This window comes from Neospora caninum, chromosome VIIb, assembly GCF_000208865.1.
Source record: "Neospora caninum Liverpool complete genome, chromosome VIIb".
NCBI classification, from domain to species: Eukaryota; Apicomplexa; class Conoidasida; order Eucoccidiorida; family Sarcocystidae; genus Neospora; species Neospora caninum.
Window position 1 is genome coordinate 3,139,913 of NC_018394.1, and position 19,302 is coordinate 3,159,214.

The window sequence follows — 19,302 nt, forward strand, 5'->3', positions numbered from 1 at the left end:
GAGCGCGAGATGCAGAATCGGAAGTGAATCCTGGTGACCGCGCGTGCGTTCGGCCGATCGCGACAGAGAGACGAAATCAATGCGAGACCGAAATCCGAAGCAGACACAGTCAAAATGCGAGAGAGAAACGACAAGGGACCACTCAGGACGGAAGAGCGGCACAGAGCCACGATCGAGTTCATGACCCATTCTGGAGCACGCACAGCTTTGCCAGGGCTTTTGGATCCTGCTTGCAGTCTGCCGTCAAGCGCTGTCGGTGTCGAGACGTGAGAGCCTGTGCTGCGCCTCTTTGTCATGATCCGTCCCGGCTAATGGATGCTTGGGGTCGTGGCGCTTTCACCTGTGGCACGGCCCGCGTGTTTGCGGCGGTGTCTTTTTGATCGCGTTCTTCCCCTTTCTTCCTTTCTGCATTCTGACTACTTCCTCTGCGCGAACGGGGCCTCCTGTACCTCACGGGGTTTGGCTCCTCTGGGGGTTTCCCCTCGAACGCTTTGACGTCTCCCGCCCGTTGCTTTTGCACCTTAGCGTCGACTGCCTTTCGCTTCAGTGAACGCCACTTGTTCCTTCTCTGCTCTCCCTGACAGCGAGCGCCTTCTTGGCGCCTTTCTCTTCTCTTTTCCCACGCTCTTGTCACCTTACCCAGGCCGCGAGGCGCCGCACAGACTGCAGACGCAGACTGTGCGGCGCCTGGGTAGCGTAGACGAAACCCCCCTTGTACGCGGACGCCTCCCGACTCAGCTGTATGGACATCTCGCCCAGATCGAGAGACTGCACTCCTGCGTTGCCCTCCTCTGTGTCGGTGAACCTTTGTAGCCCTGTTCTGTGTCTGCTCACTTAACATTTCGCCGTCTCTATCGGTTACCTAATGTGTCGAACGGGAAATGCTGTCGTGGCTCTGAAACCGCTCCAAGTGTCCCTCTCGGGGGGCGTTCCACGAGGCAGAAACAGTGAGCAAGGTATGGACGTGCTGCGTGAGTGTTTAGGCTCAAGCGATGGCAACCGTGGAGTTGTAAATCCTCGCACGGTTCGTGGTTTCTGTGGAGGCTCGTCGATAAGAGCAACGCGCATCGGCTTCGGAAGCTGGCAGCTGCTTCGTCGCGCGCTTCGTGGGCACGCCATGGTTTTTGTGAAGAAACGACAACCGGAGAGCGCAAAAGAAGACGTTCTCGCCACGAGGCATCACGGGCTGCAGCTTCGGAGCTGACGGTTGATCGTCCACCGTTGAGTTTCTTCGTGCGGCCGCTTACGGTGGAAGTTTCCGGAAAAACACGTCAAAAGCCTTGCGAGCGCAGCAGACTCGCTTTTTCAAAAGACGCATGCATTTTCATACGAAGCAGACGAGCCTCCACACTGGCCATGTTGACACACCGAGAAAAAGAAAGAGAGAGAGCAGGTGGAGAACAAACACGAGCACAGCCACGCACGTCAAGAGTCCAGACGGCAGAAGGAAGGCAGCCGACGAAATACAGATATAGGAACAGTCGACAGACAGCTGGAAGTGTCTTCAGAGAAAGTGAACCCTGTCGGAGAGAGTGCCTGGGGAATCGAGGGAGGGCGTTTCTCCAGAGCGACTCCAAACTGCTTTTTGCCGTTTTCGGCGCATATGCAAATCCCTGTCGACGTTTTGTCCTGGCGGCGAAGAGGCTAGTCGAAGTCCTCGTGGCGAGCATTTCCGCGGGCGTCACTTCTCTTTTCATGCCCGCCTTTTCCCTTTCCCCTCTTGCCTTCGTCTCGCTCACTTTCGTCCTGCTTCCCGCCCTTCCCCTTCTTCGGACTCTCCAAAATGACTGGGGGCATCTGAGGGGCGACAACGAAAGCGAGAACAAGCAAAGGAGGCAAACGGGAAACACAGAGATGCATCGACCGCACGCGAGGGCAGCCGCAACAGAGAAAGCAAAGAAGAGAAGACACAAGGGGAACGGGAAGAACTGAGACCCGCCGCGGACGGCGACGAGCGGAAGGAAGCGCCGAAAAAAAAGACGAAGCGAGAGAAGCAAGCGGACAGCATAGTGAGAGAACTGCGATTCCAGAAAAACGTTTATCGCCAGCCGCCGGTTGTGTACACATACACATGTCCACATCTACGCATTCATATATATACATATATACATATATATATATATATATATGAATAGATATAACGTGTTATTTTGTGTCTGCTTGTGTACGTGTGGATGCTGGAATGTGCGTCTCTCTGCGTCACGACTGGAGGTGCACGGTACCCTGTCGATAGTTTCCCTTGCACGTTCGCACCTGGAAAGCCGAGGCCTGCTCCTTTGAACAAGGCCAGATTTGGACCTTGATGACCGGGAGCGTGGCCAGCAGAGACGCATTCAGCGGGAGGTGTAGTGGACGCCCGACGTCTCGACATTCGCGAACAAATCCGCCAATGAGGAGAACAAGGTGACTCACGCGCGCCCGCGTCTTCTGCTGGTGCCTCTGCGCGACGACCTGAAGCTCCACGCGGTGACCTGCAGAGACACAGAAGCGGGGCGGAATGCAAGCAACGTCAAGCCACCAGATACGCACATTGGAGCTATGCTCACAGAAGGGACCTGGAGAGAACAACGCGGTGTCGAGAAAAAGAACGGCGCGACAAATGAGGAGGAAAGCAGGAAGTACGACGCACTCGAGAAGACGGAAAGGGGTAACTTTTGAAGAGACACACAAGACGTCATCTGGCTTTGTGCGGACGTTTCGTCGCCCCCACTCGGGCGGAAGCGAACCAGGAACCCCGCGGGAGAGGAGACATGTCAAAACCGGAAAGAGGCGGCGGAAGGGAAAAGAACAACGAGATACATCTGCTCGCCACTCCGGTGGGAATAACGCAGAAACGGACCTTGAGACAGAAACTTCCTGGCTGTTTGGGCACTCCTGAGCATGTCTCGCTCATCCGCGACGCCGTTGATCCTCACAGCTGCACAGCGGAAACAAAGCACACTCGAGATAACCGAATGCGTGTTCCGTCTCAAGTCTAGAACATACCCGATGTGAAGCAACCTTAACGTAATCGGATATTGAAATCTAACACTCTTAGCTGTCTTCAGCAGTCCAGTGGGGTGGTGGTGTAAAATGTACAGCAGTCATAAAGGACTTGGTTGTATCTATCTCATTAAACGGGAGTCATATTCAGCATCCTAGGTGTCCTATAATGTCTCTCGCTCGTTGACCCTTCAACGAACACGGGGAGGCAACCCTGTGTGAGGCGCCTAAAACACTGTCAAAAACGGGCGTTCACTTGAGGACCTCAAAGCGCCGGGCCGTTTTCATAGGCGAGATGTTCCATTCGTGGGTCGGCCTTCAGTTGATACGCGTTCTCTTCGGCCTCCTTTTTGGGTGCGTCTCTTCGGATCGCCGTGTCGACGCCGCACAGCCTTTTCCCCCTTTTCTTCCCGCGATTCGTGTGCCTTCGCACCCACACAAAGACACGCCCGTGGACACGGTTCCTCCGTCGGGGAACGGAGAACAGGAGCGCTGCTGCGTTGCGGGTGCGTTGCCTCACTTTTGATCTTAAGCGACGGGTCAAACGCAAAGGTTCCCACATCCGCCTCGCGCGCTCGCCCCGCCTCACGGGCGTGCTCGTGTCCATCGAGCAGCGTCCGGCCGACCTCGCCGGGCGTCTCCGTTGCTGACGGCGCCTCGCCAGCGGCGCCGCCCGTCCCGATCTCTTCCTTCTCTCCGAGGCCTGGGTGGGCTCGGCCGCGCGATCCCGCCTCCCCAGGAAGACTTCTCCCCACGCGGAAAGCGGCGGGGACCTGAAGCGCCTTCGCCCTGGCCTGGCGCGTCTGTTGTTGCTCCAGGAAGTCCGCCACGCTCCGCGTCAACAGACAGACTGGGAGTCTCGCGCTGCTGCCTGCGAGGACCACGGCCTCCAAGCCCCGTCTCTCTGCTTCTTCGAGCGCCGCCGCCCCCGACATATCGCCCAGCAACTGGCGGCGACTTCGCTTCTTGGCCGTACTCTCAGCAGCCTCGGGATCCTCGGAGGCGGCCTCCACGAGAACTCGCACGATGGGCAGAGATCCGATGTCCGACGCAAAGAGGTTGCCATGGACGCGCGAGTCGCTGTCGGCCTGGCAACGCGCACCACGGAGATGCACAGGCAGCAGGAGACAGGGGCACATGCACATCGACGGGAGAGGTATCAGCTCTCGGGCGAAAGTGCAGTCTGAACGGGAGGAGCGAAATACCACGCAGGCGAGCTCGCATCCACATTTGGGACAGCCGTAAAGAACACATGCACCCAAAAAATGTGTAGATTTGTGGTGTCGCGACAGACGAATGGGTACACAATCAGCGAAATGGATCTGCCTGTCGGCACCGCAAAATCGGAAAACAGATCTACACATATGTGTAGAGAACCATGTGCATATAGGTCTGTAGAACGATGCAGCTCAAAGGGGTGAGTGGTTTTCGGAGAGGAAAATTCGGGTTGCCGGCCCTGCTTACAGCTGACGAGAAAGACCTCGTAGCCTGCGCGCGTCGACGAGCAGTCCCCTTTTCGTCCCTGACTCTCCAGATCCCAGTCCGCTGCTGTCCAGGGAAACCTTGAGAAGAAGTGTCAGTCGAGTAACCCCTCGACAGAAGAGGCGTCTGTGTGCGCCACGCGTTCAGAGCGCTGAGCCGGGCGGCGAAAGAGCTGGCCCGCCAAAAGGCGGAGAGCGCGGCGAGAGGACAAGCAAGCAAGCAGGGAGAAAACCGCGCAGTCGCGGGTTCTGCGTCGCGACGCAAGGTGCCTCGGCGACAGCGAGGCCGCGGAGCGAAGAGACCGCACTTTAAAGAACAGGTGAACAGACGGGCGGAACGGGGGCACGAATCCGCAGGCGAGTTGGAAGACTGCGAGGGAGGCGCGCCCTCACGACAAGCTGGTGCGTCACGATCAGTTACACACGGCGACTCGGAACGTCCCTCACCGCGAATCCCCAAAGGCCTAGCGTGATGAGGGCGCGGCGCAAGGCAAGCGCGAGGAGGCCGAACGGGAAGGCGCCGCGCAAGCTGCCGACCGCGGCTCATCACTTGCCAAGGAAAACGTTGAAAGCTCTGTGGATCCGCTACTCCCATCTTTGCACACGCCTTCGCCGTCGTCTCGATCGTCCAGCAGGAAGACACATCTGACCGCGCGCTTCCCGCAGCTCGCCAACTTTTTTCGGGGTCCGTGGAGCGCCAAGAGGCGCGAATCACGACACACAGTGGAGAGATGCAAAAGGGAGACTCGCCGGAGAAGAAGGGAGATTGCGAAGACGTCTTGTGCCTGAAAAAAAACATTCAGAGAAGTTTTTCGCGCGGAGCAGTATCGCAGGCCGCTGACGTGGAAGGCCAGCAACGAGTTAGCCGAGAAGCGGGGCCGTCGAAGGCCAGCGAGGAGTACCTCTCGAGGCGCAGCGCGATCGGCTTCTCGGAATTTGTAAGAAACCCCCCTTTCTTCAAAGCGAAGCGTCTCTGGGAAACTGGACTGCCCGGCTCGGCATAGTGTGTCAGACGACGGACGCTGAGGCAGCGATGAATCCTCCGTTTTGGGCGGGCCTCAGATAACCTGGATCGATGGAAGAAGTAGCTTACCGTTTTCCCACGAGAAAAGGGATCCGTTTCTTCAAACAGCTGCACAGAAAGACTTTCTAAATCTCCTCCTATCTCTCCTCTGGCCACGAAGCGCTCGTTATCCCGCCGCTTTCCTGACGCGGCATGCCCAGGCACCGGCAAGCAATTCTCCGCAACAAGTCTTCCGGGATCGCGCAGTCCCGCGTCGAAATTTTATCACCAGAAAAGGCAGCAAGTGAGGGAGAGGGGAACCAACTCAGAAGAAAGCGGGCCTGAAAACACGCGGACGGGACGGCCGTTTTCTCGATTTGCTCCGCTGCATGCACATGCTCGGCAGCTTGCAACCTGCATGCGACGACGGTATAAGTTATCGCGACGAAAGACGGATACCGCTCGACGACGCGTTTCGTTCGTTAGCGTGGAAAGGCTTTGTTCTGGCTGAGATTGCTGCTCCATTTTTCAGAGAAGGACGCCGACACATTTCTCGGCAAAAGCGCTTGCTTGGTTGCTCGGAGGAAGCCCGGGCGAGCCTGCATGCACAATCAACCGCAGTGTGAGACGAGGAGAGCGACCGTTTTTTCCGCTCCGTCGTCTGAAAACAGTAACGACCCAGTAGCGACGAAGAAATGCCACACTCACACTCGGGATCGCGTCCGACACGACGACTTCCTGCGGTGTATGTACAGACTACGGCAAGACGCGAGGGCGGCAAGGGCACGTCAGCCGGCAGTGGATCCAACCTCGACAGACTTCCCGGCACATCCAGGGTTTCTTCCACAGCCGAATAGCTTGCTCCGCGTTTCAGAGAAGAGAAGCTGACCCGAATAAAGGCCGGAATCTTCGATCGAACGCTCAAGGCTTCGAAGCTGCACCGTAAGAGTGCTGTCGTCGTGACAACTCGCCCATCGCCTGTCGGCGAGTCCCTGTTTCTTCTCCGACTTCACTTTGCTTTCCGTCGACTATGAACATGCCGGGCTCCGCACTTCTTCTCTCCCCCGTCTCTTTCTGTCTGTCCCCGCGAGGGCGGTCCGCATGCCGTCATTTCCGGACTGCAAACGCTGCGTCTTGCCCGGCTCCTCGCCTAGACCTAACTAGCGACGGCCCGAGGCACCTAAGCGCGGTAAGCGCGGCTTCTCCTGCGGGAGCCTCGCACGACCTTTTCACCGTGCCACGCGTGCAAGAGGCAAGGATAGAACCGCGTTTTTGGGGCCGAGGTCTGCCTCGTCCCGCCCCTTGTTACTTGGCGCTCCCGTCACTCTCGTCGACTGCGACGGCACCCTCGTTCCGTGCAATCCGGGGAAACGCGTCTTACTTCGCTTGCCAACACACTGTTTCAAAACAATCGGCTCGGAGCGGCGAAGGTCCTACGCGCAGAAGTTTGCGCGAGAAGATATCTACCCCTCCCTTCTCGTCGCTTGCCTTTCGAGGCGGCCTCGCGCACGCACTCGCCGCTGTACCGTCCCGAAGATGGGTACCTCTCGTTGTCTCTTCGAGGGGGTTTTCGACAGGCTTGTCGCCGCTGCATGCCGGTCCCGCCGGAGAGAGCAGAGGCCGCAACTCCTTGCATGAACCGTCTCGAAAACTTCGAGGAACCTCCAGACTCGCCGCCCTCCTGGTCCTGGGCGTCAGCGCGTGGTGGGTGGCTCTGCGTGTGGGCGGCGAGAAGACAACTGGCCACTATGAAGAAAGCTCGGGAAGCGAAAGAGGAAAACAAGGAGAGCGTGGGTTCACCGAGAGACGTGAAGAGAGGACAAGGGGAGAGAGCGAAATGGGCCAGCAGCCAGTGTCGTCGTCCTCCCGACGTTCGCCGCAAGGCTCGGAAACAGTCGCTCTCTGCCAAGAGAGGCGACTCGGTGGAGAAGGAACACATAATGAGGAAAAAAAGGGCGAGGCGGAGCAGAAATCCACCGACGAGTCTCCACAGGAAGCTCAGCCGCCAAAGCGCAGAACTCGGCCACTTGTGATTACAAAGGAGAGATACATGGAGAAAAAATTTTCAAGGGCCTCGGAATATCGCCGCACGGAATCAGGTGAGAGAAAACGCGGAACACGGACTGTGATTTGTTCGGGTCTTCTTCCTTGCCCCTCTTTGTGTAGGTCTCTCCACTTCGCAGTGTAGAGACGCTTCTGCCCGTTGGTTTCTCTCCTCTCTGCCTTCTGTCTCTCGCTTTTCGTGGCAGCTGGCGATTTCGTGGTGGTGCGCAGCGTCCGTGAGTCCTCCGTTTTCCTCGGTCGCCCGCTCTCAACGTCGCGTGTTGGAGCGTGGCTCTGGTTTCTCACGTTTCTGTTATCCTCTTCTCACGACTTGCTCTATGCGTCATTACGTAAACTCGCGTGTCCGCGCACTATTGTTTTCTCGAGTTCTGCCAGTCTCTCCTGTCCGCTCGCTTCCTTTTGCCACGGACGAGAGCCTCGTTTTTCTTCCCCCTGTGGACAGAGACTTTGCTTTGTGCCCTTCTCGCCCGCGTTTTCCCGGAGTGCGCACGTTCACGCCTTCCTTTCCTCGCTGTCAATCTAAAAAGGGTGGTCTTGTGTTCCTGTTTCTCGGAACCACCCCTAGTACGGCCCCCTCCGCCTTCTGTTTCCCCTGAATGGCCTTTTTCGGCGATCCCAACAGGAATGCGCGTCTGCGACAAAGAAGAAGGTCGAGGCGACCGAGTTGTTGGACCAGGCGATGTTGTCTGGTTGCAGTACGAGGCTCGCCGTGCAAGCGATGACCATATTTTCGAGAGCACCTATGCTGCACGCCTCCCCACCTTCCTTCTCAAATTGTTTTATCTGTGAGAGAGACACGTATCAAGCGAAGATTTCTCGCGCCTTCCTCGAACTGGGGATGCACACAAATGCACGGGCTAAAGCCTGTTCTCGTGTCGTCTCGCCCTCCTCGTTATGACGAGCGTTCCGTTCTCCACACAGTGAAGTGCCGCACGGCTTACACACATGCTCCTTAGCCGTTCCCCAAATTCCCCGGGTTCTCCCGCGCCGGATTCGGCTTTTCGTGAGACTGAAAGCGCATTTGCCTCCTGACGATCATCGATGGGCGCGTCCCAGACCCAAACCCGCCAACGCGTCTGCGACGCTAGAACTGCACCACGTGCAGGTTCATGATGAGATTGAGCGCAGCTGCGTCGAGGATCTGTGGACATGTGTCGGTATGTGCATTCGGTCTGATGTTCCCCCGTGTCTGCGCGGAGGTGCGTGGCGGGAGGGGTTCTACATCTCAGAGGAAACGTGAGAGATTCTTCGAATGGGTGGAGATGGCAGCACCGGCTTTCTGGACACGCGAGTGATGGTCCTGGCCCTTGTCAGTTGCGGATAGGCGAGGCTTCTCCTTATTGGCCGCAGGCACCGCCTTCGTACATGCGACCGGGATGCTGGACAGGTGGTTCCTATAAAACTTGAACTGTGCCTTTATTAAGAGTGTGTGTCTGTGGAACACCGCACGAGCGCCCCACAGTCACGTTAGCTTATTCGTCGTTCCTTTGAGTTGCGGAACGTGTCATGGACCTCTTCAAACACCGCTGTCTCCACACCATCCGGCCACTAGGAAGCTCAAGCCATGTTTCTCACGCTTTTGTTTATTTTCTTTTGCAGATTGGGAAAGCGAGACAGCAGCTGCGACGTTATGCCTGATGGACCATACGTCCGCGCTCGTGTCAGCTGTGGCGGTGTCTACAGTTCTTCGCCTTCCTCTTCCTCTGTTCTTTGTGGTGGAAGCTGTGCTGTCGAACAGGCGTCGCCCGTGCAGAAGCCAGATGAGGGATGCGCCTCCGACCATCAGAATTTCCACCAAGACCGGATGAACCGCAGACGGAACGAGGCCGACACGCCCGCAGCTGGGGGCGCAAGAGCGGCCGCTGATCGGGCGTCGCACAAGAACGACGTGGAGAAAGCTGGCTGTGGCGTCCAGGGGTGTTCTCAAGCTGCTCACGCGAATGCAGAAGGGAGTTCGACGGAGCAGGGTAGACAGGGAAGGGAAGAGTCCCAGAACCTTTCACCGGAGAAAGGATTCCACCCACTTATCCCTGCACTCGATGAGGGTATTCGAGGCATGCGCGTGGGAGGTGAGGCATGGGAAGGAGAAGGAGAGGTTTGGCGGGAAAGATACAGCAAAACGAAGGGAAAACAGACGACCCGAGCAGTTCAGCGCGAGCGAGCGGGGTTGTCCTGTATCGAAAAGGGAACACGCAGGAAATATGCTCTGTTAGCTTCTTTCGTATGCAAAGCAAACCTCTTGACCAGATCCAGGAAGAAGATCCGTGCTACATATTCGGATTACCCCACTATGGATGCCAATCTACGGGAAAGCTGCCGCAAAGCTGTCGTATACGGTAGATACTGCTGCAGAACATTGTTCCACATTTCGATGTCGGACACCCTAGTCATTGAAATCTGAGTATATGTGCGCATGTATATATATATATATATATATACTTACTCGACGAACCCTCCCATGCGTTCCAGATAATATGATGTTTTCAATGTTCGCAAGCATCTTGTATTTAGGTTATCTTTTTCAAGGTTCGGCTTCGTGCCAGCAGTGGAGCGATAAGTTGCTGCCCGACGTAAGTGATTGCCACGTGACTCTGGGTTAGGAGGCATTGTGTCGATGTTTCGACGGTTAAATGTGACCCATTGCGAACTCTGGAGGGGAGCGCTACTACGGCTGCACTTGTGGATGTGGAATCTGTGCGCTCTCCTCAGGTATCCGGGAGCTCATTGTCCCTCCCCATCTCGCATACCCTTTTATGTGCCAAGAGGTAAGTTACTGCTGTTTTCGCTGCGTAACAACTCGTCGAGAAGGGATGGTCCCACAGTTGCAAAAAGCCGTGCTTCCTCCTTCCACGGCAGTGCCCAGCGACACACGTTCAGAACCTTAGTCGGGACGAAAGTCAACTGCAGTGTGACTGTTTTCTCACTTGTACCTGCACTGTTCCACCGTAGCCTCTGAGGTTGTTTTCAGATACGTCAGGCCGAAAAGACCTTCGCTCGTTGCTCTGAAAAACCGTTCGTCGAACTCACACCAATAGACGGTCTCTGTGCCCAGGGTTGAACAGTTTTGCTGCACACAGGGGAGGAGATGTGTCCATGTGTTTCGCGCGTAGTGACGTTTGCTTCTTTTTACGTGCCTTATCCTAGTATTTCAGAGCAGGAACGGTGCTGCCTGATGCTGGCAGGACTTCCTCTTATACTTTGTTCTCCCGTTGTCGCTCCCTATGTTGCCTTAGGTTCTCATCTATGAGGTTCACGTGCTGTGGATCGGAGACACGTTGCCCAAGTCTGATTCACTTTTGGCCCGCCTCAAGCGGGTGCGTGACGTTTTTTGGCAATCCACAGGGAGCGGGGAGGCACCGAAGACTCAATGAAGGTACCCTTACCGTGTCAGCTACGCGGAAAGATATTCGGGGATACTTCCGGCTCGACTGGGTTTTTCTTTCCTTTATAATATCCCCACCAAGTGCGTATTCGCGGTGGATCGTGCCTTGATCCCTGTCATTCCCTTGGGCTTACTTCTTCTGTCATACCCACTACACTGTCCTCTGCATCTTCATCTCCTTTTATGATAAGTTTAATCGAATGCTGGTTGTATCCGGGTAGGATTGGATTGCCTCTTGAAGTGACAAGTGATCTAATATAGGCTGTCTCCACACGCAGTCACCTTCGTTCCCCATTTCTTGACTACCAGACACGTTGTCCAGGCTGTAATGGATATTTTCAAGATGAATCAAAACCTGCTACCATTTGCACCTCAGACGATACGAATTTTGTGTTTGTGGGCCTGCGGCGGAGCAGCGTGAACCGCGAATGCAAACACCACAGCTGAAAATATCGAACTTGCAACGCAAAGCTCAGATGCTCGGCTGCAATTCGTGGCGTGAAGCTGCGACAACAATCGAGGGGTTAGCTTCAAAAGTTTGGAAGTTCCACAGAGTTTGTGGTTGAGAGACCACGCTTTAGCAAAAATAATCACTAGAATTTTTAGTAGCAAATTCAGGCATGCAACAGAAGCCAACCAGCAGACAGCCATACTGCCAGGATTGGTACAAAGGGGACTGATCAAAGGCCTCATGAAGCGCTGCCTTTCATGGCCACATAGCCAGGTGTTTCTACAACAAAATGACGACAGTCTCAAGACTTCGCTCTCTGTTTCGTCAGTGAAACTCAATAATTCTTACAAAAAAGCCAGGGCTGCCGCCGCTTTGGGCGACGCCCTCCTGTCTTCGACCGTAGAGACGACTGAGCGGCACATCGATGCTCGCCTCTTCTCTCAATTATGTTATAAAGTCAAAAAACTATGCTCCTCACGTGCACCACTCGATAGGCCCTGACGTTCCTCATCTCTTCGCTTTGACCACGAGCGACTCGGTCTCGTTTTCCAACATGCGCGAGTTCGGAGGCACCCTGAATCGGTTCATGAATCCCCTCGACAGGTTGCTGTTTCGATGTGGACTGTTTTCACCACCCGCTGCTCTGATGTGGTTTCCAAAAAACCTCGAACTGCTGGAAGTTCCGTCGTGGTCTACCATCCACGCTGGCGTAGAAGGAAAACCCGCGACGTTCGCCGGTTGTTGGCACGTGCCACGGCTGTCTGGTCGTTGCGGCTCAGTGGGAATGAATGAGGGGTGTGTACACATCAGGTCTTCACAACACTCTTCATCGTGGGAACAAGGGTGTCCAATGATCTTGCAGATGTAGCCTTGGATTGGAATATTGTTCATCTGCACTAGTGACTGAAGCTGCCGTCGACCATCAGATTCCAGAACCCGCGTCACGCCAATCGAATTCGTTCCTGTAGAAACCACACGATGCTTACGGGACAGAGTTTAACTTGCCCTGGAGTGTAGCGAGACTGACCAACGGTTCAGGGAGGTAAAAGGCATCGCGGAGCTCATTTCACCACAAAAATGGAACCAGGACACAGCCCTTCCAGCTAACGATGTCGAAGCTTCTTTCCCTCAACAGTGGGGACCCTTTAGACACGTGCCAGCGGTAGGTGGCTGGGAGTACTGTTTTTCGTGCTTCAGTGTTTACTTGGGAGGCACGATTCTACATCGTTAATCGTCTGCAACTGCAAAACTGATAAGCAACTGTGAAAAATGCGCTGTGGTTCCAAGGAGAGGAGCGTCTGACGACAGAGCTGGCATGTTCCCGGCGGGCAGCACACATCTTTTGTGGGTTTCGGAAGACCAAACAAAAGACTCAAACCCTCGCTTTCTTCCAGTGCAAGCTTCACAAAAGTTCGCAAAGTATATCTCCCATCTATGGCAACGAACCATGCCACTAGAGGAAACTTTGCAATTCACAGGTCCCTAGCTGGCAATACGCGCGTGCCGGGTTGTCGGCACCAACTTCACTTTTGTTGATCCGGAGGGGCACCCTTACTCTGAAGCGTGGCTTCGCTGTTAGATTCCTGTTTCTCAGAAACGTTTTTGACCGCCAGCAGATGTGACCCTTCCGGCAAAACGACGTTGGATAGCTTCACACGTTTGGCATCTGGCAGGCGGCTTCGTGCTGTGATTTGACGTAAGTGCTCCCGCATGAGAACGAGCTCTTGGTGCTGCTCCTCCAGCAAACGGCTCCTGGCGGCAAGCTCTTCCTGTTGAAGTCGAACCTGCTTCAGCAGCATGGCAAGGTGGTCTTGTTGCTGCTTCTGAAGAGCACGCAGTTCATTGTGCTGGAGTTGCACTTCGTGGATGTCGTCCACTTTTCTTTCCTGCTGTGATGTTTTGACGGGCGACTTCAACTCCTCCAGCTCTTGTTTCCCAGGCTCTTTGTCTTCCGCCAGAACAGATTCACGATTCTGTTCTTTCGCCTCTGCATTCTCTGTCGCTTTGGATTCGTTTGCTTCCCCGAACGTACGGCTCGGGTGCTGTTGTTCACGTTCGCCTGGAACGCGACCGCTTGGCGGATTTACAAGACCAGACGAAACTGGGGCCTGCGAAGAGTACCTATGTTTCGCCACTGCATCAGTTAGTATCACGGATATATCTGAGGCGACTGTTGCCCCTGATGCACCGTTTTCGGACTCCGCATCCAGTGGTACCCCTGTGTCAACATCGAGACGTTGCTGCAGTGGTAATTCCTCCCGTGTTACTTCGTTCCTTTTCAGTTCACTCGAGACCGTCTCAGTTGAATTGTGTGCCACCGACGGTTGTGCGAGCTCTGCAGGAATTTCGGGAAAGATTCCGCGCATTGCCTCGCCATGATATTGTTTTGGGGGATTGATCAGTGCCGTCGACAGCTTCTGATCTTTCAAAAGTTGCGCTGTGGATCGCAGGTTATCATCAGAGACGCCAGAGGTGCTAATTGTTTGAGATCCTGCCTCATGAGGAGCAAGGAAGGGATTCCTACTCAGCTGTGAAGTCAGTGCAAGCTGCTGAGTGGTGGATTGTGGTTGACGCGAGTGGACGTGATCAGCTTGCTGCTCGGATGGCACCGGTAATGTAAACTGCTGCACAATACTATGGGGGATTGGGTAACCGGTCTCTTTGGTTCCAGAGGCGGACCACATGCGCTGTAGCAAGGGGAACGTCACTCTGGGCACTGGAAGGGGTGCTGCCAACAGGAGTTGGGATTGGCGTTTTACTTGTGCAAAGCTGTCTGCCAACGGAAAATCTTTAAGATAGCATGCACTATCTGGTGACGAAGATGATGCCACCCGTTGTGAGACGGATTGATGGCCGTCTCCCTGCTGTTCCTGTTCGAGGCGACGAAGCTGCTTTAGTAACTCGAGTTGCATTGCAACCAATGTTTGTAGCTGCTGTCGGAGCTTCTGCTGTTCAGCCAGATGTTGTTGCCGGCTGTCCACTTCCTTTCCTAGGAGGAAGACTTCTGCAAGCAACTTTTGCTGTTGTTTTTGTTCGGTTATCTGTTGTTGTTTACTCAGAGCCTCTCTTCGACCTCTCCCTGGCTGATGTTGCACATGCTTCTTCCAGTCGTACTGTTGATCAGCGTTTGCGCTACTCGTGCCGCTTCCTCCCTGTTGCCCCCGCGGTTGTTCCCAGTTCAGAAAGAACTGCGAGGAATTCTGAATGAGTACCTGGGAGAGATTAAGCTGCTGTGGCACTGCGCCGGTTCCTGAGCCGTTCAAAACGACGTGTTGACTCTGGGCGCGCGCTTGGTTGTTTGCTCTATTAGCTGTAAGGCCCTGATGTACGGCTTCTCCAGATGATGTTGCGATGTCGACGCCGAGCGTTTGGCTCTGTACCATCTGTAAGCCTCTACTGAGGGATTCTTTCCTTTTCAAACGTTGATCGGTAGCGTGAATCAATGCCCTTTGTCGTTCAAGTGACTGCATCATTTTTTCCCCGTCTGATGGAGGCGCAACATGAAACTGGCCTGTTGACCGGATTGCATCATCCGAGGCGTTCGCAGTAGACAACCCAAAGTATAGTTCGACAGCTCCACTTGGGTCCGTTGGGGTGCCCTGGCCAGAAACGTGTTTGGACCTTATCCCGACATCGATTGGAGAGGCGATCAGTTGCATAATTGACCCTGACTTCCCCGAACCACCTGAAGGAGCAAAATATTCACGGTTTGACGCAGCCGCCGGTACCATCATCAGCAATATGGAGAAAGCCAGCAGTTTTACTGCCTCCCTCCCTGGATCGTACACACTTTCCATCATGCTTCGTTAGACAGAGCGACAAACGACCTGGGAAGCAAACACAAATTGCTCTCTTCAATTTCTTAGGCGACTGAGGCGGCTCAGACGCCCGCGTTGAGAAGCTTAAATTAATGCATACAAGCAAAATACTTTCTCACGTCTGCCGTCCCTGAGATTGTTCTAACACAATGCCGTTTTTTTAAGTCGACAGCGGCGACTGCCAAGGCAACCTGAGAAGATCGGTCAGCGAACAGACGCGTTGGAACGCACGAGACACAAGAGTTTGCTTGATGTCTTGCTGCCGGTGTCGGAGCTGTGCTGTCCGTCTGCCTTCACTGCATCGAGTACGCTTCGCACAGGATCATAGCAGAAGATCGGTTGCGTCCGTTACTTCCAACATAAAAGTAAGGAAGTATCGAAAAGTGTGCCAGGTGCCCCTGCGCTACTGTAAAAAGAACCGGAACAACAGAGCTTGGCAGCCAGATTCCATCGCACAACCGTAGACTTGGTGAGGCCGGTTTATCGCCGCAAGCATTGAGATGGCAGCCAGTTTCGGCTGAGGCTAAAAAATACTCCACTCTGTCGTAGCTATCTGGGGCGCGTTTTCAACCACGTAGCAGTGTTCGAGCATACACGCCTCCGTGCCGCCTGCGAGTTGGCGTTCTTTTATCGACCCACGGTTTTATACGGATCCCTGTTAAGTGTGAGACAACAGTGATGTTCTCATATCCTTTCCAGTCATCGCCAGGCTCCTAGACTTGCACTTTCAAAATTTCGTCCGAATACAGCCTGCCTCGAGCAGCGCTTTAAGCCCAAGAGGCAGTCGAGTCTCCCTAGGAGCTAAGACATATCAGTTCTGTGATTATGTCTGGTGTCGTATGCGACGATAGCTATCTCCTTTTCAAGAACGATGACATCATGGCCTGCTGAAAGAAAGCAGCCTTCTGCAAAGTGGGCGCCAGCTTTCTCAGGACCACCCAAAAGCCATCGGCAATGCCTCCTGTGACAGCGGGTATCCGGCTACGGCGCCACGCACATATCTCTATACAGTCAGGTGGAGAAAAGGTACAAGATATCGATGGGTGCATGCGAGTTAATTAAAGATACCATTTTTTACTACTCCGCTGTTGCTGACGCAGACAAACTGTCCGCTTGGCGTCGAACGCATCCGCTTAGTGTGGTCGGACGCGTGCACGGAGGCCTGCTGACAACGGTTCTTGGCGTCCCCAGCACAAAGCATGAGTAACGCGACGCCCGCAGTACAAATGAGGTCCGTATTTTATCTTCACTCGGTTGCCATTGTATAAGGCTCAATCACCAAACCACCCGATACATACAAGTACCCGTTCGTTCGTTTTTGGGTAAAACGCGATCACCTGTGTCGAAAACGGTCCTTCACCCGACGGACTAGTTTTATTACCACGTCGCACATGGATCGTCGGTTCTCCACCTCGTTAAATGAACTAGTGCTGGACATCGTTCGTATTTTATCGTGGCTCGGTTGGCCTGCTGGCGTTACACGTCTATCATAATTGACCCATGTCACCGCGCCCTGACGTTATCACAACCCGCTCCAGCTTGGGCTGCGGAAGGGCCGAATGGGAAAGCAGGCAGAACATATTCCTTTTTCACCTTCGGTTTCAGTGCCGGTCCCAGTGCCTCGGCGAGGAAAAGACGCTTCGCACCAATGCGGATGCCATTGAACTGTAAAAGGCACTGCGTCGCATCGAGAGTCGTCTCAAACACGATGAGTCCACTTCCTCGGTGTGTACCATCTGAAACAAACATGACGCAGGTAATAAGGCTCGGAACCAGCTGCACTTCGGATGCCTCCCCTGTCAATTGCACAGGAGCGATCGCTGCCCTAATCCGTGTCATCTTCACGCCACTCCTCGTCCCAAGCCCTCAAAAGCCGCAGATGGCATACGGAATCCAGACGACGAGCCATGAATGACGAGCAAATAGGCATTTACACCCTGTGTGCATTGTTGCCTACGGTAGATGTTGTGAAGCGACATGCATGTGGAGCCGGCTCCAGTACGCGAACTATTTTCCCGGTTGTCTGAGAGTCAAACACGCGACAGAGCGTAACTCACCACCTGTATGTGATCGACCTTCGCTTCAGCCAACTTACCCGGGTTCTTGTTTAACTTGACCCTGGTTTTCCTAAAGAAAAAATCGAAAAAGTCTTCTAGATCGGAGTTCATGAGGCGGTCGTCTACTCCGCTCACGAAGAGCTTGTGACTTCCCAGCGGTCGGAGCATGCGACGCTTCCGTAGTAGCCGTTGCAGTTCCTCGCACGCATTTCTCACTTCACTGAAGGAGGCCCAACACTCCCCTTCTCCCGCCTTTTTTCCTGTATCCTGCAGTCCCGGCAGAAGTGACCCTGCCTCGTTCGCATCTGCTGCCGCTTCGGTTCCTCTTTTCTGTGTGCCATCTCTATCTCCTTCCAAATCTTTCAACTCGGTTCCCATGGCCTTATCGGCTTCTCTCGCTGCCTGGACCAGAGCAGCTTGGGAGTCGAGAAAGGCCCTGAGACTAGCAATTCGTGTCTCGTCGCGCAAGTCGTCATCTGCATTCAACCGTCGGTTCTCTTCCTTTCTGGCTTCGTTAACGCCTCGGTAAGGCTTCTTGACAGCCGCGTTACGCTGACTATGTGGGCACGTATCGACATGCGGCCGAAGCTTCATTCGATAGTAGTCTCTCACGTCTTTTTGGCGGTGGAGCAGGTAGCGCTCGCGCGCAAGTTCATGTACATGAGAACGGCCACTGTTCCTTTTTAGATGCTTCACTCTTCGGACGGGATTGATGTGGAGGAACTTGTTGCGATACACCCTCAGTGCCGATGAAGAAGCACCACCTGATACGGAAGGATGCAACGGAGCTAGGGAGAGCGGAGAGCGACGATGGACAGCAGAGGCAAAGTGGAGGGATGCCGCGAGGAAACCGGGTTCCGACTTCCCGCCTTCCTCACCGTGAAGCAGACTGAGGGGATGCAATGAGTGAGAATTTGTCGGGCGGGGCGGGGGTGCTCTCCGCGGGCGGGTGCGCCAGGAAAATACATCTGCAAGAAAGGCAGGTGCCGCGAAGACCGGTGGCGCCGAGACAAGATGGATATGCGATGGCGCTGAGGAACCAAGTCGAAAGAGGCATCCGTTCTCCGCAATAAATGTCGATGGATCTCCGTAGCACATTGGCGTTAGGTCTTCGCGGAAGTCATAAAGGAAGGCACATTTACCGGACGGGCCCTGGAGAGTCAAAGTGGGTCTCCGGCCACCTGTCCACGGTACTTGGCAGAAGTGCTGTCCATTCACGCACTGTGCATTGGAGGGAGATCCTACTGTCCATTGGTCCTGGACGGCGTCCCGCAGATGCGACGGAACGAACCAGGTTGCGTCACCAGGCTGTGCCAACGCGGCAAACGCTATGAAGACGAGTAGAGCGGTCATGGAAAAGAGCCTCGGCCGGCACGCTCGCCAGTTCCTGTCGGCGGGTCCTCTGATCCTCGTCCGCAGTTCTCGCCACGCACTCTCTCCAGAAGAATAATGAGACTTCAGATGTTCGCAGCACGAAAGCGCCTGTGCCCATTTGTTTGCGATCTCGTGACGACCTTCAGGGCGGTTGAGTGGGGCGTATTGACGCCGACGCGGCATGTCTGGGTTATCCCCCTCGGGGCAAAGCTAGGCCACTGGTGTTAGGAACTATGCCAGTAAGATCACCATTCTCCACGTACGCAGTGGTTGAGTAGATGGAGGAAAATAGAAATGAAGAAACATAGCAAATGCATCACATACCGATTTGGCAAAACGGAGAACCTGTGTGGCGTGAAGAGTTCAACCGACTTCTTCTCCAACATGTTAGAAAGGCTCTGCCTGTGGTGACGACCGCGACACAAAACCGGATTTTTGCTTTGCCATTATGTGTATTCTTTCTGACTTTCGTCGTGGTCCGCGTCAGGCATTCTGGTGTCTTGAAAATACCGCGGGGGCCGGCTCATTGTTGCCGAAACCACATATGCCATTGAGGGAATGACTGCGCATCGAACAAAAGTTACTATACCATGAGAGTCAAATTCTTCGCAAAGCCTTCTGGGACCGAAGGTGCGTGCTCAAATTTCACATCGGAACTCGAAGATTACGCTCAGGCTGGAATCGCCGATA

The 19,302-nt window shown here is 54.6% G+C and overlaps 4 protein-coding genes across 4 annotated transcripts; 1 reads left to right on the plus strand and 3 right to left on the minus strand.

The window, feature by feature from the left end:
* Positions 1–1,644: 1,644 nt before the first annotated feature.
* NCLIV_027880 (conserved hypothetical protein) lies at positions 1,645–4,127 on the minus strand (the record flags this gene model as incomplete). Its single annotated transcript, XM_003882982.1, has 4 exons — positions 1,645–1,797; positions 2,254–2,471; positions 2,840–2,917; positions 3,503–4,127. The coding sequence occupies 4 exons, from the start codon at positions 4,125–4,127 to the stop codon at positions 1,645–1,647; spliced, it is 1,074 nt and encodes a 357-aa protein (XP_003883031.1).
* Positions 4,128–8,154: 4,027 nt separating this feature from the next.
* On the plus strand, positions 8,155–10,844 carry NCLIV_027890 (hypothetical protein; the record flags this gene model as incomplete). The annotated part of the gene is made up of 4 exons (XM_003882983.1): positions 8,155–8,315; positions 9,130–9,599; positions 10,240–10,295; positions 10,764–10,844. Coding segments are annotated over 4 exons (768 nt in total), but the record flags the coding sequence as incomplete, so codon positions are not given.
* Positions 10,845–12,886: 2,042 nt separating this feature from the next.
* On the minus strand, positions 12,887–15,160 carry NCLIV_027900 (conserved hypothetical protein; the record flags this gene model as incomplete). The annotated part of the gene is made up of 1 exon (XM_003882984.1): positions 12,887–15,160. The coding sequence occupies one exon, from the start codon at positions 15,158–15,160 to the stop codon at positions 12,887–12,889; it is 2,274 nt and encodes a 757-aa protein (XP_003883033.1).
* Positions 15,161–16,684: 1,524 nt separating this feature from the next.
* Positions 16,685–18,591, minus strand: NCLIV_027910 (putative RNA recognition motif-containing protein; the record flags this gene model as incomplete). The annotated part of the gene is made up of 2 exons (XM_003882985.1): positions 16,685–16,917; positions 17,277–18,591. 2 exons carry the CDS (start codon positions 18,589–18,591, stop codon positions 16,685–16,687), a joined length of 1,548 nt encoding a protein of 515 aa, XP_003883034.1.
* Between the last annotated feature and the right edge of the window lie 711 nt (positions 18,592–19,302).